This window comes from Tasmannia lanceolata, unplaced genomic scaffold, assembly GCF_043159265.1.
Source record: "Tasmannia lanceolata isolate RefF3 unplaced genomic scaffold, GAP_Taslan_0.1 ptg000006l, whole genome shotgun sequence".
Classification (NCBI taxonomy): Eukaryota; Viridiplantae; Streptophyta; class Magnoliopsida; order Canellales; family Winteraceae; genus Tasmannia; species Tasmannia lanceolata.
The window spans coordinates 14147038-14168511 of NW_027518683.1; the positions used below are offsets into that span (position 1 = coordinate 14147038).

General features: G+C 37.5%; 3 protein-coding genes across 5 annotated transcripts in view; 1 reads left to right on the top strand and 2 right to left on the bottom strand.

The window, feature by feature from the left end:
* LOC143879816 (putative inactive cadmium/zinc-transporting ATPase HMA3) overlaps positions 1 to 15601 on the bottom strand; it is a 33242-nt gene extending 17641 nt beyond the window's left edge. Inside the window, exon 1 of the mRNA XM_077382420.1 lies at positions 15442 to 15601. The gene's annotated coding sequence lies outside the window, so the exon portion shown is untranslated. The remainder of the gene's footprint in view (positions 1 to 15441) is intronic.
* Positions 1127 to 9367, top strand: LOC143878748 (uncharacterized). The gene is made up of 3 exons (XM_077380991.1): positions 1127 to 1951; positions 2030 to 2758; positions 9165 to 9367. The coding sequence occupies exons 1-3, from the start codon at positions 1330 to 1332 to the stop codon at positions 9365 to 9367; spliced, it is 1554 nt and encodes a 517-aa protein (XP_077237106.1). The 5' UTR covers positions 1127 to 1329.
* Positions 15602 to 17200: 1599 nt separating the features above from the next.
* LOC143878408 (Pentatricopeptide repeat (PPR-like) superfamily protein) lies at positions 17201 to 20533 on the bottom strand. Of its 3 annotated transcripts, none has more exons than XR_013250957.1 (3): positions 19412 to 20533; positions 18235 to 19285; positions 17201 to 18102 (listed from the first exon to the last, which is right to left on the bottom strand). XR_013250957.1 is itself a non-coding variant. In XM_077380701.1 (2 exons), exons 1-2 carry the CDS (start codon positions 20368 to 20370, stop codon positions 18334 to 18336), a joined length of 1911 nt encoding a protein of 636 aa, XP_077236816.1. In that variant the 5' UTR covers positions 20371 to 20533; the 3' UTR covers positions 17216 to 18333. The 3 variants fall into 3 exon arrangements, 1 of the variants encoding a protein (XP_077236816.1); XR_013250956.1 differs by having other exon boundaries at positions 17219 to 18102; positions 18249 to 19285; XM_077380701.1 differs by having other exon boundaries at positions 17216 to 19285.
* Between the last annotated feature and the right edge of the window lie 941 nt (positions 20534 to 21474).

Here is a 21474-nt window from a genome sequence, read left to right on the forward strand (position 1 = left end):
TCAGCATAGTGAGAAAGACAGATTAGCTCGGTCATGTGTTAGTAGGGAGGGTTTGGAAGGGGCGACGGCACTTGAAAATTAAGAGAAAATAAAGAGGGACAATTGCCCCCCTTATTTTTTTGGAAAAAAAAAATCGGGATAGTGGCATAATCGTAAATAAACCGAAAAACACAGTTTAGTGAATTTGGGCTGCATTTTTTGCGGGGTCCCACTTGTCAGCAGCGGTTAAACCCCAAAAAAAAAAGCAAATGTTTTATCTTTCAATGCCTTTTCTTATCTTTCAAACCCTAGCTTTATTGCTTTAACATCTTTGAAATTTGAAACCCTAGACGAAGCAATGAAGAAGCCCATGACCAGTTCGGATGTGATTTTTCTTTCACTGCTCTCTCTCTCTTTTTGTAGCTTGGGTTTCATTTTTTGGTGGGGTTTATTTGCTCTCTCTCTCTCTCTCTCTCTCTCTCTCTCTTAAAGTTTCATTGGCATTTTGTCTTCTTTTTTTTGCTCTGTTCTCTGTAGACTAAAATTTATGGGTGTTTATGTTGTTATCTATTAGAATATCTGAAGAGTTGATTTTGAGATCTGTAAGGGAAGTTGTTTTTTTTTCCTGGATTTGAAAGGGATTTTCTTTATGGAATTTCAGCAAAAATGGAAAATAAGATGCTAGGGCTAGTTTTACTGTTTTGTGCTTTTCTGGTCTTATGTTTATTTCCTGATTTTTGACAAATAATCTTGTCTAATTTCGGCCTAGGAATGGGGTCTGTTTAATCCAATTGGGTGCAATTTGTGAGAATTGCACATTTGCAATTTTGCATCCAAAGTGCAATTTTGTGAGACTTGTGTGTAATTTTCATGTGGGTTGTTTTTTGTTAAGCCATTAAGCTTTAGGAATTGTATTTGTTTTTTTCTTTCTTCTTTTTGGGAATGGAGAGGGGTGGAAGGATTAAAATGATCTTGACATCTGATTTCAGCCTAGAATTGGGGTCTTTATAACCCAAAAGTGCAAATTTGTGAGACTTGTGTGTAATTTTCATGTGGGTTTTTTTTTTTTTTGTTTAAGCCATTTTGCTTAAGGAATTGCATTTGTTTTTCTCTTCGTTTGTTTTTGTGAATGGATAGGGTTGAAGGGATTAAAATGATCTTGGCATCTCAGTTTAATTTTAATCTTATCTGTCAATCTGTTATACGTTTGTCCGGGTCTTGGAGTAGAAATAGGAAATTGTTTCAGTTATGGAGTATTGATAATTAAATATTTTTGTGATATAGTGATAAAAGTTCTTTGTCTTTCTTGTTTGTTTTTTTTAAGTATGGAAAAATATTTTAAAAGAGCAAATGGCCGTAGTTATACATTATGTAGATAAGCTTGGGCATGTGGTTGAGCGTTTGTTAGGTATTACTCACGTTCCCAACACCACTGCTACATCCCTTAAGGAAGAAATTGAAGCATTATTGGCCAAGCATAAATTGAGCATATCGAGACTTCGTGGTCAAGGATATGATAGGGCAAGTAATATGCAAGGGGAGTTTAATGGTTTGAAAGCACTAATCTTGAAGGAGAATGAATATGCTTACTATGTTCATTGTTTTGCTCATCAATTACAGTTGGCATTAGTTGGTGTTGCAAAGAAAAATATGAACATCTCCGATCTCTTTTTTTTAGTTATAAATGTAGTAAATGTGGTGGGGGGTTCTTGTAAGCGCCATGATATTCTTCAGGAGATTCAACTTGCCAAAATTAAGGAAGCACTTGAAAATGGTGAGCTTTCAAATGGACAAGGACTTAATCAAGAGACCACACTCAAACGTGCGGGGGATACACATTGGAGCTCACACTATAGAACACTGGTTAGTTTAGAATATATGTTTTCCTCTATTCTTGATGTACTTGATCTTATTGTCAAGGATATAAAGTTAAGTTCAGATCAAAGACATGAAGCACATAATCTCTTGAAATCATTGCAAACTTTTGAATTCGCATTTTTCCTTTATTTGATGATAAGTTTATTGGGAATTACAAATGAATTGTCGTAAGCATTGCAAAGGAACGATCAAGATATTGTGAATGCCATGATATTAGTGAGAATATCAAAACAACGGCTACAATTGATGCAAGACAATGGATGGAATTCTTTGTTAGATGACATTTCTTCATTTTGTGCCAAACATGACATAGAAGTTCCTAATATGGTTGATACTTATGTTGTTCCCGGAAGAGTGCGATGGCATGTAGAGAAAAGAACGGTCTTGCACCATTTTCAAGTTGAGTTGTTTTTTCAAGTTATAGACTTGCAACTTCAAGAGCTCAATAGTCGTTTCAATGAAGCAGATACAGAGTTGCTTTTTTGTGTGGCATGTTTGAATCCAAGTGATTCATTTTCTGCATTTGATAAAGAGAAGTTGATTCGACTCTCTAAGTTTTATCTAAAAGAATTTCCAGAAGTTCAGTATTCTACAAAAGAATTAGACAACCAACTTGAAACATATATTCTTGATATGAGGTCGAATACTCACTTTGTGAATTTGAAAGGAATTGGAGATCTTGCTGGAAAAATGGTTGAGAAGGAAAAGCATGCCTTGTATCCACTTGTTTACAAGCTCATCACATTGGTACTAATCTTACCAGTCGCAACTGCAACCGTTGAGAGGGCCTTTTCTGCCATGAAGATCTTGAAGAATCGATTACGCAATAGAATGTCGGATCAATTTATGACTGATTGCTTGAATCCAAATGTTGAGAAGAATATTTTTGATAACATCGATGGTGAGACAATCATGTGTCGTTTTCAAAAAATGAGACCACGTCAAGGAAGCCTATAAAATTTTCTTATGGGTTATGTTATTAGGTTTTGCATTCTAAAATTGTAAGATGTCATTTTTGTTTACCTCAATGTATGTTGGTGATGGAATATATATGAGGGTTTTTTTGAAAACTATAACATTGCTTTCATTTGTTTGGAGAAAAAAAAATAACTATAATTTTTGCCCCCCTTGTGCAAAATTTCAAGCATCACCCCTGGGTTTGGAGATGTTTGATTTCCTCCCTTCCTAAGGGCTTTGGCCTCTTTTGTGCCCTACTTCCTCTTTTGTTCTCATCTTGTATCCCGATCTCGGACATGGTTCCTTGTATCTTTTTTCTCCTTTTAATAGAATGTTTACCATTCAAAAAATACATAATTTTAGTGGTTTATATTCCAAGTTTTTAAAAAAGCTGTTCCTCTGCTATTTTTATTGCTTCGTATTAATCTAAATCTTAAGATCTTTTATTGCTTCGTATTAATCTAAATCTTAAGATCTTTTTGTTTACTGTTCTCTCACAATAAAATATGAACTTTCTCTAAAAATTATAATGGCGTTCACATGTTCACATTGTTGCACCTTTTTTGCTACTGCAATAAAGAGATGAAGATCTCATCATCTGCTCATAACAAGACGAGTGTCTCAATTGAAATATAATAAACCTCCCTTTGCTTTACTTATTTAGGAAAATCATATATAAACTTATATACCCTTATCTATATATATTGTATAATAATGGGAACACTTAGGTGCCCCGATGCTATTATTTAAAACCTTATAAAGCTGAACCTCCCTTTAGATAAAATAGCTTACGTACTGTAAATTTAATTATAGCTATTGAATATCTTATAAATGTAAATTCCTTGTAGCTCTCTCACTCTCTCTCTCTCTCTCTCTCACACACACACACACACACATGTATATTTATACATATGAGAAAAGAGTTCCTACACACTAGTGTAGATAACTAATCCACACCCTAGGCTTAAAATACAATGGGGGACGCATTGTTTGGGTGATCCAAAGCATTCATTTGATGGACCCTCACATAGATAGGATGTGCCCAAAAAATCAGCTCCATAGGATCATCCCAGCTCTACAATTTGTGGAGGTAAAAATGGACATGTATAAACCTTCACAAATCTGCCCATTTTTTGCCTCCATAGTTCGTAGGGTTGGGATGATCCTATGGAGCTGATTTTTTGGGCACACCCTATCTATGTGAGGTCCCGTCAAATGAATGCTTTGGATCACCCAAACAATGAGCCTAGGGTGTAGATAAGTTACCTACACTAGTGTGTATGAACTCTTTTCTCAATCCAAGGACTTTTGGCTACACACAGACAATAAATAGATAAATAAATAAATAAAGGTTTACAAATTTTAACCTCTATTCCAACCTCATAAAATTTTCCAAGAATGATATATATATATATATATATATATATATATATATATATATATATATATATATATATATATATATATATATATATATATATATATATAAAGGAAACTGTTGAGCTCACCAAACTTATGGTGAGCTAGCTTGCCCAATTACATGGGTCCCACATTTTGGGGAGTGATCCAAACCATTCATTTGCAAGGCCTTATCATAGATAGGGGGTGTACCAAAAATCAGCTCCATAGGATCATCCTAACCCCTCCATTTGTGGAGGACAAAAATGGGGCAGATTTGTGTCTGTCCATTTTTGTCCTCCACAAATGGAGGGGTTAGGATGATCCTATGGAGCTGATTTTTGGTACACCCCCCATCTATGTAAGGGACTTTCAAATGAATGGTTTGGATCATCCTAACAAAGTGGGCCCCCATGTGATTGGGCAAGCTAGCTCACCATAAGTTTGGTGAGCTACAGTTTCCTCTATATATATATATATATATATATATATATATATGCAGAGTTTTCTTATTTTAATAGTGACACTCATCTCTTTGATTTACAATTTTATAGTTATCTATAGCTATAAAAGGATGCCATGACCTAAAAGTGATGACCGACATATCATATTATATAGGGAACGTAGATATCTTCAAAGTTGGGTGTTTGGCATACTTATGGGCTAAGACTAAGATTAGCATCTCTATATCCCCTCTTACATGGCCTTTTTTTTGTGAAGAATGTTTCTATTCTTACATGTTGGAAAAGTTGCAAAAAACAAATTCCATATCTCATATTCTCCATCCCCTTTAAACGTTGAAAGGTCAAATTCTCTATGTAAATCCCCAATATGCAAGTAGTGCTTTCCACAAAAGAAAGTGATTTATCATCCAACCACATAAGTTAGTAAGCAAAGTGGCATGCAACATATCCTTTTCATAAAAGCATTATAAACAAATCTTCATTTTCAAACTCCACCATGTATTCTAACATGATATCTATCCCAACATGCCTGCGCAATAAAATAACATGTAGTACAACCCATTCGGGATTTGTACAATGTTAAAAAAAAAAAAAACTATGTGAAAACCCATTTAGTATAAAAGCTAAGATGTGACAAAAAAAATCAAACGAAACAAATAGGAAAATCTATCATAGATTTTGAACTCCAAATACTCTCTTTTCTGCCACATGTATGATAGTGCAATCCATGATTATAACCACTTATATATGTGTTGCTATTCTTCTACAACATAATGAACTAATAATAAAACACTTGAGTCATTGTGAGTCCCACCTATTTTTGAAATCCTCTCTCTTTGGCTTCTGCAAGCTTATATTACTGTTAGCATTGGAAACCTTAGGCTCTCTATGAACAAGGAAAAGAAATTCACCATCTACTCACAGGCTTGCGATGAAACCATTAACTTCAAAATCATCATGATAATCCGATGCCGCGAATCTTAGTTTTAGGTAGGATTTTCCATCATCGAACGATATTGCAACATTTCGCCTGTGACTGATCAAATTTACAAAGTTAATATCGTTTCCAAAAGGGCGATGATATTTTCACCCCCCCACTAGTACGCATTCGCATCCTTTAACGCTTTTTGACGTCAAATCACGTTAAAAGGGGAGCGAATGTGTACTACAGGGGGAGTGAAAATATCATTGCCCTATCCAAAAATACTGGGAAATGGTATCTGACGTTTCCACCGAACCACCTCAGATGCTCCAAGATTTCCCATCAAGGTTTACAACAAACTTATAGCCATGCATGCCCCAATGCTTTCTTAGTTGTTCTCCCATTATAGCTATTTTTCATATAATTTACATGCCTGCATCATGGCAAATAAGACTAAGGACTTGTTTCATTATCCTCAAAATTTCTAAATCCCCACTAGGAAATTCGATTCCACTTTTTTCGACCTAACTCTATTCCACTTTTTCGGACCAATTTTAGTGCTTTCCTATGGCTGGTTGGATGAGAATAAAGGACCCAAATTCTATTTTTTCCATGCTCTAATCTAAATCTTCCAATAGTTGAGAAAACTCAGCGAAGCAATACTCTCATTGTCAGTTGTATTATTCTATACGACAATGATAGAAGATTAATTAAAATTGCTAAGATGCAACTGCATAAATAAGTATAACTGATTAGAATTGCTAAAATGAAATTTCATAAATAATATTCCAAGCTTTGCAAGATTCAAATGCTGAGTTAATCTCATCACTAAACTACTCTAGTACTCTTACACTCAAGGTGGTGCACCCTTCTTTCAATTAGGAGTCTAGTCTACACTCCACCAGCTATGTGGGATGAGATAAGAGGACCCAAATTCTATTTTTCCATGTCCTAATATAACATCGTCCAACATTTGAGAAAACCCAACTAAGCAAAACTCTCATTACTAATTTTATTATTACTTCTATACAACAATGATAGAAGACTGAATAAAATTGCTATGATGCAACTAAGTAAATAACTGATTAAATTTGCTAAGACGCAATTACATAAATAATCTCCCAAGCTTTGGAAGATTCAAATGCTCAGTTAATCTCATCACCAGAAGAAACTACTCTTACACTCAAGGTAGTGCACCCTTCTTTCCATAAGCAGTCAAGTCTACAATTCACTAAAGCTAGAAATCCATTCAACCTCCTACTATTACAAAGTTAGGAGTTGAGAAATGTCATTGTCTACTAAAAAGGCCCTCCCAACCAAAGAAAAAGGACCCATCTAATAAAAAATCAAAAGCAATCCAAACAAATCCTTGCTAACACGTGTTCAACTAATTGAACTAAGATATTGAGAAAACTGATACTCTATATAAAATTTGTACACTCCCATAACCCAATTGGATGGTGGTGTGTGTGTGCCAACCTTGGAATTTCAATACTTCAATCCTAGCTAACCTAGTAAAAACTAAAAAATATACTTAAATAAATAAAGAAATATAAAAAAATAAAGGCATTTCAACCTAAATTTTGGGTCCCATTGCCCCTAGTGCTTGCAATTGGGGCAGCCATAGAAATCATGGTGGGACCCACATAGTTCTACTTTTTGTGGAGACCTAACTTCAATGACTTCAATTAATGATGAGGAGCGTGTTTTTGACTTTTTGTCAAGAAAAATAAAAGTGGGCCCAAGTGGGGATTGCTTTCTATGGTGTCACGCACCAAGTTGTAGGCACGTGAGGCTTGCATGGCGCCCAAAAAGGTTGACGTCATACAACTGTCAAGCCACGTGTCATCTATTCATAGATGATACGTTTTATCAGGGGTGCAACTTGGGTTGGGTTTTACCCGACCCTAAAATAGCATGGGTCGGGTTTAGAAATCATGGGTCTTGAGTAGGGTTGGGTTTTAGTTTAAAAACCCAGCTTAATCTTGGGTATGGTCGGGTTTAAATAAAAAAAAACCAGAAATCCGAAACCCGACCCGACTTATGTAGGTGTACTATGACATTTTTATTTATCTCTTGAATAACAAAGCAAATTATTTTTCAATATATTGATATAATTGTTTTCATTGAGGTGATCTTTTTTGTGATGTGGAAATATAATTTCCTTCTTAAATTTATACACTTAATCACATAAATTTAGAGATTTTTTGTGTGAAGATTTGTTTTTTTTCCTACAATGTGTCAACGTGAAAAAACCCGACCCGAGAATTATCATGGGTAGGGCCGGGTTTGAGAATCGTGGGTTTTCCGGGAAAAAACCCAACCCGCCCGACCCGAGTTGCACCCCTACATTTTATGTAGATTACATTCTTTTCCACCTGCATGTGGAACATGTTATGTGCTTTGGGCCTTCGACCATGGAAGAACAAAGAACAAGACCAAGAGAATACTAGCACAGAAGAAACATGGAAAACAAATATTTTAATGGATACAATAATCTGCAACGGTCATTAATATTTTCTCACGGACAAAAACTACATGTGCTCTTCGAAAGATTCAAATCCCATGACTACAGCCCAGATTATAGAGCACAAATTTGAGATGAGATGAGCCCATCTCAAAGTCGTACGAAGATTAGAGAGCTCAAGACTAAGGGCGTCTAAGCGGATCCACAAGTATATGCATCATTCCCAACTCACAGCTAGTTATGCAAGCTAGTCATATGATCCATTCCATAGCTGTCTCTAAATCCATTATTCAATTTGCACCAATTTCATTACCAAATAAGTTGTCCATGGATTTCTCTCTAATTGGCAACAATTCCACAATTCAACTTGTGCCAATTATTCATGCTCAATTTATGTCATTCACTGCCATGATTGAGGATTCATTTAGCTTGTTTCCAAGTTAATTGTCATATTTGAATTTCTTTTTTTAATTATTTCCCTCCTTAGTTGTAGTTTTAAGAGGGGAAAAGATGCATTGCAAGAAAGACTTTTTTATTAATTTTCTAAAAAAAATACATAGAAGGGAAAAACGTCCAAGGTTTTTCTTTTATGTATCTTCTTCTCCAATTTGCTTTAGTAGGTGTGATCATCGTTCAAACCTTGTAAAATGACCAAATACGCTAGGTTAGACTATATCAATTGATATCAGAGCTTGCATTCCATGATCAAGACATTCGTCGACGGCACCAAAAATGAGGCAAATGACCTGAGCAGTAGTATAGGAGGTTGGAAGAATCCCAATGAGAGATTGAAGCACTGAGAAGGCAGGTGGAGGAACTCACGGAGTAGTTGAGATTGGTTTGGACTTCTTCTATAGTGGGGGACAGTGGGTGAGACATTGATTTTGTGAGCCAACAATCGAGTTATCCGCCTCACCGACCATATATTATACTGAAGGTGATTCTAGGGGTTGGGAATTAGGTTTCAAGATTTGAAAGGTGGCACCAGACTTGAAACCATTCTATTATTACTTAAATCAAGAAATCGTAGACTGAGAGTCACCACCAATATGCGACAAATATTCAAGTGTTGAGTATTTAATAGTTGTTGAAAGTTTAGATAATGAATTGTTGACTTTCGATGATGACATAGTGATCAATGAATCACTTGAAGCAATGATTGACGTGCGCTATAAAATTATGAACGATGAATCAAAAGAAACTGGATCTAGCAACATATTGGATGAATCAAGGGAGATTGAAGAGATGGGCGAATGGAAAAATGTTCTATCGATTTCTTCGTCAATTTATCTTGGGAGATGATATTTCCACTCCCCCTGCATTACGCATGCGCTCTCCTTATAACGTGATTTGATGTGAAATCACGTTATAAGGGGAGCACATGCGTAATGCAGGGGGGTGAAAATATCATCGCTCTTTATCTTAATCTATTTTTATTATTATTAGATCCAATATTGAAGCCTACATTGATGGATATTCATGAATACAAACCTGCTGAGGATCGAGACAGATAATATTTTCGTCAGTTTGATTATGTAGCAAGGTTCGACCCTCGAGAGTTTCAATTGATGATCATTCTCCGATACTTCAAAACTCAAGGACAAGTTTTTATGAACCAAGGGGAAATGATGCTGAAGCAAACTGCCAAGAACATGCACTCTTCGGAAGATTCAAATCCAATGACGGATTTTCTCCAACCCAAGAAGGATGATGCAACCCAGATCATAGAGCTCGAATTCTAGAAGAGGCGGACCAATCTCAAAGTCATGCAAAGGTCAGAGAGGCTCAAAGCCAAGGGTGCCCAAGAGGGTCCACAAGCAGAGGACTCATTCCCAACAACTCGTGGCCACCGTAAATTGCATGTCGGCCTCCTGTAACAATGGTCATTGATTATGTGACCATCTCCGAGCATGTCATCCGTTGGATCGTTTTACCATTATCATGCATTCATGCAAGCTAGTCGTACGATCCATTAATTCCGGAGATGGTGCTAGATCCGCTACTCAATTTGCACCAATTTCAGTACCAACTAAATCGTCCAGGGATTTCTATAATTAGCACCAATTATTTCCAAAGATGTCGCCCAAGACTATCCCAAATTGATGAGAAGATCAAGCAATAATGCTCAATTCATACAATTCACTCCCATGATGGATGATTCGTTTAGCTTGTTTCCAAGTTATCATGTTTGAATTTCTCTTGTAATTATTTGCCTCCTATAGAAGGGGGAAAGATGCATTGTAAAAGGGACTTTTATCGTTTTTCTAAATAAATAGAGAGAAGAGGAAAATGTTCATCTTCTCCAATTTGCACTAGTAGCTAGGTCGTTCAAACCTTAAAACGCCCACACATGCAAAGTCAGGCTACATCAATATGTGCTTATGAATGTCCAATTGTAAAATGCTTGCAGATTAGCTAATCCCAAAATGTTTAGTTTTTTTAAAACAAATATTCAATGAGTCTCTAACTGTTGTTAAGTTAGATGGTAAGGGTGAAAGTTATGCCGAGTTTAATCACGTAGGGTATATCGAGCCCCAAGTTCAAAATTTTAAACACAACCGAAACACGAGATGGGTTCACGAAGCTCTCCCCAAATCCAATCCGCGTCAAATAATAGGCTTTGTTTGTTTTGGAGTTTGATAACTGATTGTGAGGCCAAAAGTGATTATTGGACTCAAAATTAAACGCAAATATGAGTCCAATAACCAATTTTGGATCCACAATCGGTTCTTAAAATCCAAAACAATCATAGTAACAGAAACTCATTGGGTACCAACCAGCATTCATGTACCCATATTGAGCTGATCCGAGAACCCAAATTTAGCTCAGTTATGTACCCATATACGGAGACCCACATGCAAGTGGAAGTAAACAATAAATATAAAAGTAACTACATAATCAATTTCGAGGTACAATTAAAGACTTATGCATAGCTATAAATAGTAATCATTGATTTTCTTAAATAAATAAATTTCTTGATTTTTGCTAAGGGCTAAAGCTTGCTATTGCATTTCCCTTGCAATTGTTTTATACTTTTCTATCTATATGCCTTACTCAATAAAATTTATATTGCACTAGAAAGCCAAAGAGTAAATAAATGAGTGAGAGGCACTCCTTGAGCTTGTCTAGGGGCTTGCTAAGCAACAAGATAAGCATCAAATGAAAGATAAGCTAGCAGATCTCTCTTCTATTTTGTTGGAAAAGAGTTTTTCTTAAGAAGGGAAGAGAGAATATACCTAAGGGAAAATATCCTAAGAGAAAATATCATCAAGTAAATATGGGACTGAAGAAAACTGCCCCTATTATAAATAGGGGGCATGCATATCATTCACGAAAAAGAAAAGGAAAGAAGAAAGAATTGAAGAGGCACTCAGAAACACACATCTTGATGCTTTGATGAAGAAGATAATCTTCGCCTGAAAAGGAGAGAGTTGAGAAACCATGCACTGAGATGTAGAAATGTGAGTTAGGAGAATCTCTCACACTCGTTTTCTCGTTTGTTTCTTTTTCTCTTCTTATATCACTGTTCCTTTCCTATAATTGATAAATAGAAGAAATAGTTCTTTTATTTCATCTTTCTAGGAATTGAAAGATAAGTTTGTGAGTAGGGTTTATTTTACCCACTTTATTATATTTGTGGTATTTTGATTTCCCTTTATTTAGAAATTATACTCATGCAAAAAAGTAGAAGGCATGATTGAAAGCCGCATCAGCCAGATTGGATTATTGGCCGTATAAATTTTGTAAAATAATTTTAAAACATCCAAAAATACAGTTTTGAATAATTGAATTAGATCAATCACTTTGTTGATCCGCCATTGGCTCAGGCCTTGTTCATTTTGGATTTTGATAACTGATTGTGAGTCCAAAATTAATTATTGGACTCAAATTTACATTTTGGATTTTGAGAACTGATTGTGAGTCCAAAATTGATTATTGGACTCAAATTTTACATTTTGGACGGAATTGCATTGTTTCAAAAGGGTGAGAAGTTTGTGGGTAAGAGGATTGTCTTTTGGGTCGTTATGGGGATTTGGATGGGATTTTGGGAAGGTTGCGGGGTTTGAGGGGATTTGTTTGGTGAGAGAATGGAGAGTAGAGGTAGATGTAGGGGTTTTGGTTTTGGGGAACCTTGTTTTGAGCATTTGATCGGTTTGTTTGAGAGTGGGTTTGTTTGAGGGATTGGGGGGAATAGCATTGCTTCAAAAGGATAGAAGTAAGAAGTTTGTGGGTGACTGGGTGGGAGGACTGATATGCATGCGGAGGGAAAGGGCATTAGAGAAATTTATAGGATGGTCTTAGCCCTCTGATCTGTAGAGGGACTGCACATTATAGAAACCTCTATAGATTGGAGGGTTAGGATCATCCGATGGAAATGATTTACGAGGTACAACATACTTAAGTTGTGGCCCAACAAAATGAACAGTTTGGATCATCCTACGATACTTTTTGAAATGCCAACTTCTTGAAGATTGGCACCTCTATTCATGGGATTCAACCAAGTCAGACTCAATCAGACTCAATGTGGCCACAAGATGTGGTTACACTACCAACATGTGAGGGGCATATTTAGTTTCTTTAGGAAGTGTACTCTGAAAACAGCCTTAAGGCCTTTGCAAAACAACATAATTGAAAGGATAATTTTGGACAGGGAAGTGATATATCCGCCCCTTTTCTTTACTTGGGACAACCACCTCTGGCGTATCTACGATTGCAGAGGGGCTGATGTACTTTTTGTTAGAGTCAAGCAATGTTGCTTGAAGCATTACACCCTAGGTATCTAGTTTGGAATACTTAGTTTGTTGCCTCCAGCCCCTATATATAGAGATACACTAGGGCTATTTACTGGTTAATGAACTCTAGCCCATGTAGGCCCACTACACCGATCCATTATCTTATTGGGCATATATTAGAACATATATAGGGTTATACTATATACCCAACAATTTTTGGGAGAAGGGTTCAATGGGCCTGATTGCCATGTAAACTACAGGTGGATGTCCGATGTAATAAAAAGGGGTGAATTTATCATTTCCCTTTTGGAAAATCCTTTCACAAAATTTAAACACTTCTAACAATTGCCCACTTCTTTAAAATTCAAAATAGCGCAACTTAAAATTAGAATTTGGGCATTTAAGTGGATTTTCACAAAAAGAAAGTGTTTATGGACTTGAACTTCCTCTTAGTACAAATAATTCAAAGTTTATCAAGGATGATCACGGACCATGTCCCGAACTATCACCCCTTTTTTATGAGTCAAAAATATCACAGAATGCATCTTTATAAGTCACCTTACTAAAATTATATGCCATTACGTTCAGGCGTTAATCACGTCTTTTCTCCGAGTAATCAAGTTAGCCTAATTCAGTGGAAGCCGAACTCACTACTTCATTCAGATGAGATATGAGTGTCTATCAGTAGTGTTCATATATAATGTTCATATATAAAATGTAATACACCCATCAAAATATATCTACTACTATATAGAAAGAAGGAAATTCGGAAATTTTCCTTTTTTTTGGTCAGAATTACACATAGGCATTACTCTTTTACCATCAACCCTTTTACTGCTATGCTACATCTATATCTATGAGAAATTATACAACGGTAAAATCGTAAGTGTAATGACCTTACCTCTATTAGACGTCCCCTCAAGGGCTCTCTGTTTAACGCATCTCACCCTGTCTCTATCTTCCACGTGCCCCTCCCCATGCCTCTACCTCAGTCTCCAACGCCGCCCTCTATTTCAAGATATTTTTCTAGGGTGTTCTGCTCTTTCCACTTGCCCTAGTCACCTTCACCACAAGCAAGAGAAGGAAACCCTCAATTTCCAGATCTTTTTCTAAAGTTTGGGTTTGGGGCTGGAATTTTCATGGTAATGGATGTCCCCTGCTTTGTTTATATATATAATGTAATAGGAAGGTTTATAGAACTGTTGTTGTCAAGCTAAAGATGGTGTAGACATGTATAATGCACTTGGGTGATTTACAACCAATGGGGGCGCCCTTTCATCCCTTTCAAAGTGCTTTTAAAAAAAAAAATATATATATATATATATATATATATATATATATATATATATATATATATATATAGTATTTAATGTACTAAACATAAGTTTATTTACGGATTTACTAGTAATTTTTTTAAAAGTCAAATGCTTTGCTCAAATATTTATTCTTCGTGACTGTTGCGGCCAAAATCTATAATTTGTTGAGTTGGCTTCGGAAGAGGTGGGGAGCCACATGCCGGCAAGAACAAACTGTCAAAAGACCTATCCGGAGTTTATTCTCCGGGAAGGCCCTCCGATGCTTAATTAAGTGACCAGCAACAACAGATAAGTATAAGAATAGTAAATCTTGTGATTCGGCCCCTCACCTTTTAACCTTAAAGGGCTATTTATAGATAGAGGGCCTCTGTGTTGGGATTCTACACTAGGCTTTCCAGGGATGGAACCACCCTAATGCTCCTGAGCGCATGGCCGCCTGTAATTGGGATGCCATTTTCTCTAGAGTTTTCCATACGTGGTGGAATTACCCTGTTGCCCTTGTAGACGTGTCAGCCCTATGATTAGGCCCTTCGTTTTACCCCCATCGGTGACTAATACACATAAGCACCTTCGTATTTTCAACCTATGGGCAGCAAACAACCATTGGTTGAAGATGTTTTCTCATAGATTAGAGTTGTAAATAGTCAACAGGGAGGAGACAGGCATTAGATTTAACTGGAACTTACCTTGTAGAATAGTGGTAAGTAGTACGGTTTGGTTGTCAACCTCACAGAGGTATGGGTTTCATTACCAATAGAGAGAGAGAGAGAGAGAGAGAGGAAAGAGAGAGAGAGGAGAGATGAAAAGCATTATTCCCAAGAAATACAAGCAAAATCCCACATTTTTTGTGGATTTTGGCTTGGATTACATAGGGAGGGGACAAGAGTGTCACATCAGTGGACATGAAATGATTAACCAGGAGACATGCCAATAGTCTCCTGGGATGCCAATGCTGTATTGGCAAACCAAACAAGGAATCTCTTGCGAGTGTGGCACCCAAATGCCAAGCAAAATCCTCAAACAAATGTCATGCAACTACAACTTTATAGGGGCTCAATTCTATTTGAGCAATGAACCATTTCCAATCTGTTTTTTTTTCCCTTTTTCCTTTTTTGAACTAAGGCAAACAAGCAGTTCAATTCTGCAACACCCAGAAAAGAAAATACAAAAAAATGCTAACAAAACAGCTTACTAACATAAATGCACCGGGAATATGTAGCAGAGATGTATCCAAAAATAAAAGAAACAAGAACAAGTAGGGGAAGAAAAAACAAAAAGAGCCAAATCATGAAAAGAAGGATTCTATAGATAAAGAGGAATAACTTACTTCTTTTCAAGATAATTTAACTTCTTTTTCTATGCTTTTTGCTGGTTTCCTTCTTTCTATGCAACCTTTAAACTGATTTTCAATTCCCAAACTCCATTCTCTTCTTTCTTCTCCAAACGTCTCCTTCTTTCTCTTGCTCTCTACCTTTAATTTCTCATAAAAATCAACTTAATTTCCTCAAGTTCTTCAACTCTCCATTGGGTTTGGGTTTTGTCTTTCAATTCCCAAAGACACGCGTATATACACATGTCCAACGTTTGATAGCATGTTGGACGCTTGAAGAGAATTCGCCATGCACCTACTTCGAAAAGCTAGTCAAAGGGTGTCAAAGTAGAAATGATTAAATAACGCCAACTCTGACAATAGCTTAAGCTTTTGGTTTAATTGGTTTGTTTCACAAAGGGGCTTCACCGACCAAAACTTCAAACGTGAAATGATACTTTAAGATGCGCCTGGATTAGACAATTCTAAAACACCCATCTGAGGTTAGCACGATTTTGGCCTTTCATCTGGTGGGCCCCAAATGTAAGAAACCCACTTTTCCTCCCCAGGCCACCCCCTCTTAGAGAGATGTTTGTGGTGGGACAATCTGAGACCGAGCTTTAATCCCTCTTAGAGAGATGTTTGTGGGGGGACAATCTGAGACCCAGCTTTAATCTCCTTAACCTTAGTCTATTTTCCACTTTAAAATGGGTGAGGTCTTTCTATGTTGGAAGTTTCTCAGGCTCAACCGGATCGACGGATTTGGACCCAGATACATCCTTTCCAAGGTTTGGAACCCTTTGGTGCCCATAAAAATCCAACCCTTCTATTGGACGATGGTTTGGAACAAAATCAATACGATGGATATAGTCAAGAAGTGAGGCATTAGCATGGCGATCATGTGCGTTCTATGCTCGATGGAGAGAGAGTCTATCAACCACATATTCATCCACTGTACAAAAGCTTATAGGATTTGGACCCAAGTTTATGAATGGTTTCTCTACCAATGGATGGCTTCAAACTTAATCAAAAACATCATGTTAGGTTGGAACATTGTTGGTTTAGGCTCAATGAGAAAGATTCTTTGGTGCCTCGTCCCTTTCGCGGTTATTTGGGAAATTTGGCTTGAAAGAAATGGTAAATATTTTTAGGATAAATGTCTTCCTCCTACCTTCTAGCTTGGAAGATCAAATACAACATTATGGCTGTGTGGATTAGTCTTACCACGATTTTGGGTTATTTCGTTCAGTGCATTATTAGGAATTGGAAGACGGTCTCGTCAGGCACCATCACAAAGAAGAAGACATCAGCTTTGTGGAAACCTCCTTCTCCCAATACTTTTAGACTCAATGTTGATGGTTGCTCCCTTGGCAACCCCGACAAAGGAGGAATTGGGGAAGTGCTCAGAGATAACAATGGCGTCATCATTCTTATGTTTTCAGGCACAATTGGTTTAACAGATTCCACGGAAGCCAAGGTTCGGGCTATCCACCTTAGCATGCACATATTTAGGGAACAAATGGAAGGTAAAATAGAGGTGGAAAGCTATTCATCTAATGTTATTCTTGGGTTCAAGGTAAGAGTGTAGGTCCTTCGAGATTAGCTAGGTTTTCAAATGAAATTTCTACATTGTATGATGATGGATTTATTTCTTTTGTCCATATTCCTAGAAGTGCTAATGATCTTGCAGGTGGATTGGCCAAATCAGTGGCCTTCGGGATTCCTTGTATGTTGGGCAATCTTTGCCCATTGACGTGCACTTGTAATCTCTTGTCTCTAGTAATATAGTTATCTTTCGCTAAAAAATGGGCGGGGTCTTTTCGAGGAACTTGACTGCTAATTTCTCTTTAACTTTCACACTTGATTGCTTCAATGCTTTTGGATTCTGTTAAAAGGGATTTAGTCTCTCGTTTTAGATCAACAAAGTTCTATTCCCCAAACAATAATACCCATGAAGATCTTTTGGCAAAAATTTTATATTGTAAAGATAAAAGAGTTTAAAAACATGGGATACATGGGTGAAACTCTTAATGCTGCATAGAGTTGGGATCAGGTATTCGGTGGTTTTCTCTAAACCAGTCTCTTGTAGACTACTTCAGACAATACCTTCTTAACCTTGTAAATAGAACTTGGGGTTCTGGTCCTTGTCTAATCCCATTGATTGCTCCATGAAGATATCTTATTGGGCTTACATAATCATTCTCATTGGCCATTCTCACTACAACTTGCTTACTACTAGCACAATAGCACTTGCATAACAGGCATATTCTCACTACAACTTGCTCACTACAACCCACCTGAATGAGATTAATGTAGGTCAAAAATGCCTTTCATCATTTGTAAGGCAAAGCGCTTTCTTTTTTCTTTCGTTTTTTTTTCTTTTTTAAGGCTGATTTCTTTTTTTCCCACAGAAAGCAAGTGTGCCAATCCCAATCGCATTCATAGCAATGATGAAGGGTTACTCTTGTTCCAACAAGTTTCACCCCTTACACCACCAGTTCATTATACCCTCCAATCACTCTTTAGCTTCAAATGAGAACAAACTGGCATTTATCTGCTACATCCCCCACTTGGCAGCTACTGATTGGTGATCACAACCATTGTTCGCATTTCTACAGATGCAGTTCTCTCCCAGTAGCTTTATCTCGTCTCTTTTGCTTTGCCATGGATTCTGATCCTCTTCACAAAGAGTTAATTCCCAGTTTCATTATTACAAAAGGTTAGAGAAAAATTGATGGAAGGTCATATACTTTTCTCATTCAATATCCATGCAATTATCTATTGTTTGTTAAAATAATCAATGAAAATTACCTTAATTCACCCACCTGAAAATTCCCATCACTGCTAGCACTGTGTTTAGTAGGTAATGTCTCTTGGGTAGATAGAGAGACCTTCTCCACATCGGTCTCTCTACAGCATATCAAGCTTTGGAATGTATCCCTCAAGCTTCATATCTCCATTCAACACTTTAATCACTTCACAAATCTCTCTTGACATATGCTGTAAATCATCACCAGCATGGAATTCATGAACTTGATTATCAACCTCAATCCAACTACAACCAGGAGTTTTAGGGACACCCCTCTCTCTCATCAACCCTCTCATCCTCGCCGAATCGTCCCACCTCTCTGAATTCGCATATATTTTCGATGATATCACATAATTGCCGGAATTCAAAGGTTCCAACTCCAAAAGCCGGTGTATGATTCGTTCCCCAACCTCAACATTCCTAAGATTCTTACAGGCACCAAGCAATGCCCCCAACACAACTGCATCAGGCTTCTCAGGCATTGTCTCAATGAAATCATAGGCTTCTTCCAAGTGTCCTGCCCTTGCCAAAAGATCAACCATACATGAGTAGTGCTCAATTTTTGGGATTAGTCCAAACTTGGGTCCCATGGAATTAAACCAATAACGGCCCTCGTCAACCAACCCTACATGTACACAAGCAGAAAGCACTCCAACAAATGTGGCATCATTTGGGTCGACCTTATCTTCCCCTTGTGCCATACGGGTAAATAGTGATAAGGCCTCCTGGCCTCGCCCGTGAGTGGCAAGTCCAGCAATCATGGCATTCCAAGAAACAACATTCCTCTGAGGCATTTCTTCGAAGATACTAAGTGCTCGCTCTAGGTTTCCACACTTTGCGTACATATCGATTAGGGCTGTGCCTACATAGATGTCTAGTTGTAGGCCTTTTCGTGATGCATATCCATCTACCCACATGCCTGATTCGAGGGCTCCGACAGAGGCACAAGCTGAGAGCACCCCAACCAATGTTATCTTGTTTGGCTCAAGGTTTTCCTTTTTCATGGCGTGGAACAGCGTGATTGCTTCATCTGACACCCCATTTTGTGCATACCTGTTAAAAGAGATAGTTAACATTAAATCTAGATACAATGATAGAGCAATTCTAAGAAGAAACCTTGCATTATTACTGTATAGTGGTATGATAGAAAGAAGAGTGAGCTAAGTATGTATTGCTTGCCCTGTTATCATTGCATTCCATGAAATCACATCTCTCTTTCTCATCCTATCAAAAACCCTCCTCGCCGATTCCAAATCCCCGCATTTTCCATACATATGAATCAAAGAAGACCCCACAAAAGAATTCAATTCCATCCCATTTTCCTCCACAAAACCCTCCACCCACTTCCCCAACTCCAAATCCCCCAAGTCTCCACACGCCCCAAGAACACTCACTAGCGTCATCTCATCCGGCTTGAATCCCGCCACCCTCATCTCCCCAAACAATCCCACAGCCTCACTCGCAAAACCCATTCTCGAATACCCCGATATCATCGAATTCCAGGACACCAAATCTCTTTGGAGAATTCCATCAAACACCTTCCGCGCAATGCCCAATTCACCACACCTAGCATACATTGTGATCAATGAGTGGGTCACGTGCCCGTCCAAGTCCAATCCAGTCTTGAACACCGATGAATGGGCAACCTTTCCACAATTCAACGACGTTAGGTTCGCGCAAGCGATTAAAAGAAATGGGTATGTGAATTTGTTGGGTTTTTCGCCTGAGAATTTCATTTTATAGTATAATTCTACGGCGGAATCAAATTCCTTCCAAGTGTTTGTTAGGCCCCGGATCATGACATTGTAGGAATAATCATTGGGTTGGGGGATTTGAGAGAAGAGGAGAGTGGCGTAAGGGAGGTTTTTGAGTTCTATGAGCTTTGAGAGGATGAAATTGTGTATTTGAATGGCGTTTGTGAGCATGTGAGAGTGGATTTGTTTGAGAGATTGGAGGGAATTGCATTGTTTCAAAAGGGTGAGAAGTTTGTGGGTAAGATGATTGTCTTTTGGGTCGTTATGGGGATTTGGATGGGATTTTGGGAAGGTTGCGGGGTTTGAGGGGATTTGTTTGGTGAGAGAATGGAGAGTAGAGGTAGATGTAGGGGTTTTGGTTTTGGGGAACCTTGTTTTGAGCATTTGATCGGTTTGTTTGAGAGTGGGTTTGTTTGAGGGATTGGGGAGAATAGCATTGCTTCAAAAGGATAGAAGTAAGAAGTTTGTGGGTGACTGGGTGGGAGGACTGATATGCATGCGGAGGGAAAGGGCATTAGAGAAATTTATAGGTTGGTCTTAGCCCTCTGATCTGTAGAGGGACTGCACATTATAGAAACCTCTATAGACTGGAGGGTTAATCATCCGATGGAAATGATTTACGAGGTACAACATACTTAAGTTGTGGCCCAACAAAATGAACAGTTTGGATCATCCTAAGAAGTGGGCCCCACCGTAATTTTTGAAATGCCAACTTCTTGAAGATTGGCACCTCTATTCATGGGATTCAACCAAGTCAGACTCAATGTGGCCACAAGATGTGGTTTACACTACCAACATGTGAGGGGCATATTTAGTTTCTTTAGCCCCCTTCCCCCCAGCAAGGTTATAAAGAAGCTATTGAGTTAAAATTATATCTCAAAAATCAATTTATCTGCATCAGAGAGAGATCATTGAGTAATATTTTAACTTGTTTAAATTTTATTTAGGAGAACATTTCAAGTGGAATCTTGTATTTAGAGATCTTGCTGACACTACTAAGTGATGTCAACAAATGTATTCAATTGATCAAGCTAACTATCTTTCCTGAAATATCAAAACAATATTGCCCAGGGATGACCATAAATTGATGCAAAAGAGCAAGACAAATATTTTTTAAATGATGCTTATAGATCTAAGAAGCAAGAGCAAGTCAAACATCATAAGGGATGAGGCCAACAAATCAAAACAATAATATTAAAGACGTTATTGTAAGCGACAAGGTCAATTGTAACCGAGTGATTGGGTCAAGAGTTAAAATTTGAAATGGTGCTTAGTAGCTAAATAAAAGACAACACTATAAACAATAGGGGACTATTGTATCTCATCACACTATTGTTTATTTTTTCTCTAAATGGTTCAACCTTTGAATGATCCTTTAGATTTATGGGCCCATATCAGAGGTCCCACACGGAAGATAATATTTGACATGTGTGGATTTGCACATGTATAAACAACAAGATAAGCATCAAATGAATGATAAGCTAGCAG